Genomic DNA, 6,288 nt, shown 5'->3' on the forward strand with positions numbered 1-6,288 from the left:
AATAATTTAGATTAAAATTATAAAAAAACTTGTTTCACATTATCATAATCCCTATCATGATAACAAGTCCATAATTTTAATCAAAGACTTGTCAAATTAACAATTTAATATATAAAACAATAAATATGATAATAAAATAGAAAATAACTCTTTACTAAAATTGATGACATAATGGATTGGATCTTGGGCATACACATTTATCCCCAACAATCTCCCACTTGCACTAAAGCCAATCCCTCATGTATTCCATTACTAATTCCAACTTATGCTCATCAAACTACTATAGTTTTAATTTAGAGTTTCCATATATGATGAATAGTCTTTAGTTCTTCTTAAGAAATTATGAATGGTCTTAATCACTTTTAGTGCTCTTCACTAAGACTTTCTTGATATCAACTAGGTCCCCACCTTGTGCATAAATGATATTAGAACATGCAAAAAATCATGACATACACAGTAGTTCCCACTACACTAGCATATGACACTCTAGTTATGTATTCTTTCTCTTGAGGAATTCTATAATAATCTTCCCTACTAAAGAGTAAGTTTCTATTGGCAAGAAACCCCTTTAATGGTGTATTAATGAATCACAAGCTTCAACAATCACATTCATGAATACACACAAAAGAAGAGAGTTAACCAATCATGCGTTTACACATCAAGAGAGACACACTCATCCAAGGCATATATACGGTTAAAAAGGTATTCACAACATTAATCTACATGTCAAGAGAGAGATAAGCAAGTTAACAACATACGCACCAGAAGATAAGGGCTCATTAAGGTATTATCAATCAATATCAAGACTACCTGCATCACCTAACGGCTTGCCATAATGTCCTACAACACTTCACGAATTATAAAGATGGTTGGTTGTTTGGCTTCCGACAAGTGCACCAGATCGCACAAGTAGTATAAAACGATAAGAACCGAGTATCGAACTCTCGGGGAACTTGTGTTATTTGGTAAGCTATTTCAGCAAATAAGTGTCTAGTGTGTAATGATAAGTGTGAATATGAACAGGTGTATAAACTATCTGTGCAAAAAGAAAGAAAATCACGCGAGAGAAATGATGTGTAAAAACAAGTAGAAACACGTTGGCCTTCCTAATAGGTGCCTGATGCTGAAAAGATATTCTCTATCTAACAATGCTAATGTGTTCTTATGGTGTCTCCTGAGATACTAAACCCTGATTCCTCATGATAGTTTAGCCTAATCCTGATCAGACGTCGTCCGCAGATTCCTCTTGTAAGACTAAACTCAACCAGGACCGCATTAAGACACACATACACAACTAACTTATCGCACCCCGATTCCTCGTGATAGTACGAAAACTTAGCCCTGTACTATCAAGGACTTTAGAGTCAAACCAGTTTCCATTGTTGAATGACCCTAACAAAGCATGCATCTATGTGATCAAGGTAAAGGCATACTAGAATGAAAAGCAGATAGCACAGAGAACACACAAAACATCATTAAATAGATAGAAATATATTTACATCAGGTACCTATAGGGAAAATCCAACAGAGGATTTAGCTTTCCATACCAGGAAGCCTTCTTTACAACAAAGAGAAGAACAAGATAAAATATTGCAAAAATACAAGTGGTGAGGATGTCTCCTTCACCTCTAGGATCTCACAATCACTCACAAACTCATCTCAAGCTCTCAAACCGGTTCCTATTTCAAGCTCTGGTCTCTGCAGATCTTCATACAACAAAATCTCTCAAAACTCTCTGGAACTTGGACCTTTCTCTCTCTAGAAACTCTAGACATGCAAAGCTCTGAATCCCAGTTCAAACTATCTCTCTAAAATATCATTTCAGGCTTAAATAGGTGGCCTTGTTCGTGCTCATGCGCTTAGCGCACTTATGGACCGCTTAGTGCACATTAGTGAATTTTGGCTTAGCGCGTGCCTTTCTCACTTAGCGGATGAACTGAAGTGGTGCGCTTAGTGAGATGAAGCGTTGCGCTTAGCGAACCTGTACAGCTCATCTTCTTCTAGAGTCTTCCTCGCGCTTAGCCCATGAGTGTTGCGCTTAGTGGACGCTCGCTAAGTCAGCAGATTGGCTTAGCGAGAAGGTGAAAAACAACACTTTTCAAAGCTTGCCTAATTAACCTAAAATTGAGAGAAAATGATTATTAAACACACAAAATGGAAGTACTAAGTATTTATTACCTATACTTAACAGAAAATACTTATAACACTACAAAATAACCATAAATTGGAAGAGTTTGATACAATTTACACAAGTTTTATACACAAAAGTTAGTCGTATTCATCGACTAACAACTCCCCCAAATTTACAGTTTTGCTTGTCCTCAAGCAAAAAAAGAATAGTTCACTTGTCCTTGAGTGACGATAACATGCAGTGACTATGTACAAAGGTGTATGCAACAAAAGTTACTGATTGCATGATAAGAGAATGAAGCATTATGTACTCATCACTTGTCTTTCACAAAATATGTAGTTATTCAAAGACAAGAATAAAATGTAAGCTATACTATTAGATGAAATTAATCATAAGGCAGATATTAAGGAAAGTAGCTTAAACCACAGTCTCACGGCTACTGTTTCACTCAAGCACAAGTGTTTAAGTTATTCATTAATGACAACTAGCAAGAGGTCCAATCTTTGAATTTCATCTCATGCCATAAAGTCAGAAATGTATAAACAGAATCAGAAGGACTTTCTCAGGCTTGTAGTGAGGCTTGGCTACAAAGATTCATTGGTTTTTCTAGGATTCAAAGGTTTAGATTCTAAGAGAGCACAAATCCTAGACTTATCCCAATGGTCTTTTTAATACAATTGGCTCGCTCACTAGCTTTTCACTTTCATTTGCTTTTGACATTCTTACATCAGCACAATTTTTTTTTAAACATACAACTTATTTGTTGTGTGTGCTGATGCTTTACCTTTTTCTTTGCATTTTAACTGACTTTACTCCCCCAAATTTGGGGTAAATTTTGTCTTGAACCATATGCTCTCCTAGAATCTAAGCAAGGTATCAGGAGATAATTATTTAAGTTCAGGGTTCAATTTATGACAAAATCACTCAGCTCAAAAAGGGTGCAAAGGATATAATTATCATTCAAGGTAAGCTTTTTGGTCAAAAGGCTTGTGTATGTACAATCATGGCCTTCATCATGTTCTCGTTTATACATTTCATTCTAAAATTCAGAGATTGATGCAAAGATTATTACTCACAGCTAGTCATTCCCTCATAGTTTAAGTTCACACTCTCACCGGTTTTGGTTCAAGCTTTTCTTTCTCAATCAATCTGTCTACTGACTAACAATTCTAATTGCAAGTTCACATTTTTGTTCTTTCTTTGTCTAACATACACACTTGCTCAAACTCATGAAAAGAAACACAAACTCCATCAAAATCATGCACTCAACTCAAAATAAAAGCATACAACCATTTTTCACAAAAAGATAAAAGTGTTTTACTGCCATGTCATAAAAAACAAGTCAAACTGTTCAAAATGCTTCAGGATGAGCAAACTAACTGCCCAAAAATAAAACTAGCAAAAAGGAATTATTGTACTAAAACCATGACCATAATAATAATAGTCTAAGAGGAAACAACAAAAGAACACAAAATCATCAGGAATATCAACATTCTTGTTAGTATGAGCCATAGCTTCCTCAACAGTCCATCCAGTCAGAAAAGTCAGAACCATAGTCTATGATGCAAGATGGGGAATCAGGAGGAGCAGCAGCTTCATCAGATGAGTCATCAGGGATGATTATCAGAGGTGGTGCCGGAGGAGACAATGTCTCAAGTTCAGGAGAAGCAGGTGGATCTACTACAGGAGGTTGTGGTTCAGCTGATGTCGGCTCAGTCCTAGCTGGTACAGGTTCGGGAGGAACAATAGTTCTAGCTGGTACAAGCCTGGGAGGAACAACTTTATGCGATCTTTCCAGAGGGAGCTGAGCTTTAGGCCATGCCACTTTTTCCAGAAACTGCTCCATAGATATGATTGGCCTGTTGTGAGCCAACTCTTGCTGGTTGTATACGATCATCAACTGTCCCCTGAATAAGCTTTGCAACATAGGAATTAAAGAATGTGCTTGTTGGGCATCTGGTTCCATGGCTGCTATCGAAGGAAATGGATTGGATGATGAAGGGATGTCCTCAGTTCTCGCTCTCTTTCTTGATGCCATCTGCAAGAAAAGAATGTAGACAATTACAAGAGTTAAGTTGAAAGCAACATAAAGGCCACTTAACGAGATCGAATTCGCTTAGCATACCTTCATAAAACAACACATACCGCTTAGCGAAACTTGGTTCGCTTAGCGAATCTTAAAAGAGAAAGATATACCAGCTTAGCGACCTGTAGAGCCCGCTAAGCCTAAAACCAGCCACACAGATATGCGTTTAGCTCTCCATGAGTTGTGCTTAGCGACATTAAACAGAGTAAAAATTTCAAAAATTACACTAAGTTATGGGAGCTTAGCGAACTAGATCGCTCAACTCAGCAACTACTGCAAGGAGTCTCGCTTGGCCCAGAGAATCCCGGCTTAGCACGCGGCTAGTACAAAATTTCTGACTAAGTTACCTGGGCTTAGCGAATTAGCCTTGCTTAGCCACAAGTACTTTGTAAAGAGGATGCGTATTCATCCTCTAAAGGTCAACTCGCTTAGCGCAATAGAAGCGCTCAGCGAGATCTTCCAAAAAATGCATAAATGCAACAAATATTGATGAACTCGCTAAGCGTAGCAGGCTCACGGAGCGAGTTCACCGCATTTTTCAGAAAAAGAAAACACAGTGCGTTTTTTTTTTCAAAATTGAAACCTCTACCAAGCAGATGACACATGCAGAATTCCCAACACAATTTACACTAGACAACCTGTACAAAAATCTAAACTCTAACTACTTTTAAACATACTGTAATCCTACAATTCTTGAAGCTAGATTTAAAGATTATCTATCCTAAGGTTGAGCAAAATAGCAGAGAAAAGGATCGTATGGAACTTACTTGTATTGTTGAAGCTAGAAAAAATGCAGCAAGCACAAATGTAGATGCAAAATTGGGAGATTTTTGGATGAGAGAGGAAGAAGGAAAATAGAGTGTTTGTGCAGAATCCCACAGCTGTCCTCTTCCTTGGGCATTTGTCAATGTACTGATGTTACACTTAACCAAGCTATTTTCGACGTTCTCGCTTAGCGAAATGCCTCGCTAAGCGAGAGAGACGTTTGGTTTTTCAAGACCCATCGCTTAGCGGACACCGCTCTTAGTCAAGCTTCACATTCAAAATTAGTTTTTTATTTTTACGCATGGGCTTGGCTTAGCGCGAGGATAAGACCGCTTAGCGAGGTTTGCAAATCCGAAAAGCTGCAACTCTCGCTAAGCCAGGCTATGGCTGGCTTAGCTAAAATAATGCATCTTAAGTACAGAGGAGCATGCACTTAGTTGATAAGGCCTCGCTTAGCGCTCACATTGCTGCAAGGAATTTAGCTTAGCTGCCATGACTGGCGCTTAGCTTTATGAACCTCAGTTATGGCCGTATGGAATTGCGCTTGGCGACACTGAGTCGCGCTTAGCCAAGGATAAGGTGTCGCTTAGCGGCCAGGCTGAAGCTTAGCCAAATTCAGATCGAATTGAAGTTGGCTTAGCTTATCCTTGGCTAGCTTAGCTGACCAAATCAGCCTCAGATGCAAGGGTTGGGCGCTAAGCACTTGAGACTCGTGGCTTAGCGCATGATCAAAGATGCGCTTAGCGCGAAGCTCACGCTTAGCGAAAGGACTATTGATGTGCCATTATTTTCTCCTATTTCTTAACCTTTTTTGCACCATTTTAAATACCGATTAGTCTTAATTGTCAAATTTATTAGGCAGTTTTATTATTTGGGCCCATTCAGCTAATTGATGTTTTTAATCTAATTTCAGGAATTAATGAAGCATTGGGCTTGAATCTAGAATTGGGCTTGGACTTGAAGAAGGCAGACTAATTTATTCTACAAAATTAGATCTTATCTTATCTTATCCATATATTATTTAGATTTGATCTCATCTAGATATTATTTCATCTAGATCTTATCTTATCTAGATTTGATTTGATTTTACTTATGGGCTTGGATTTAAAACAGATTTGTAAGCTTTGGGGTTAAAAAAAACTATATAACAACACCAAGGTTCTAGTTTAGCTCTCTCTCCTCTCTCTCTCTTCTATTTTTCGTTTTTAGTTTTAGTCTCTCTTCTCTTTCTCTTTTATTTTCGTTTTTTTACAATTCCAGTTCAGACTTTAGTTTTATCAATAAAATTTCGTTCTCTATTTGATTA

At 37.7% G+C, this 6,288-nt stretch overlaps 1 protein-coding gene across 1 annotated transcript; it reads right to left on the reverse strand.

Moving 5' to 3' along the window:
- Positions 1–3,650: 3,650 nt before the first annotated feature.
- LOC114411120 (verprolin-like) lies at positions 3,651–4,169 on the reverse strand. Its single transcript, XM_028374877.1, has one exon. It carries the CDS (start codon positions 4,167–4,169, stop codon positions 3,651–3,653), a length of 519 nt encoding a protein of 172 aa, XP_028230678.1.
- Positions 4,170–6,288: the final 2,119 nt, after the last annotated feature.

Source organism: Glycine soja, chromosome 5 (assembly GCF_004193775.1).
Source record: "Glycine soja cultivar W05 chromosome 5, ASM419377v2, whole genome shotgun sequence".
NCBI lineage: Eukaryota > Viridiplantae > Streptophyta > Magnoliopsida > Fabales > Fabaceae > Glycine > Glycine soja.

Excerpts from the sequence above, each read along its gene's own strand:
- LOC114411120 (XM_028374877.1), bottom strand. The coding sequence starts at position 4,169 with ATGGCATCAAGAAAGAGAGCGAGAACTGAGGACATCCCTTCATCATCC.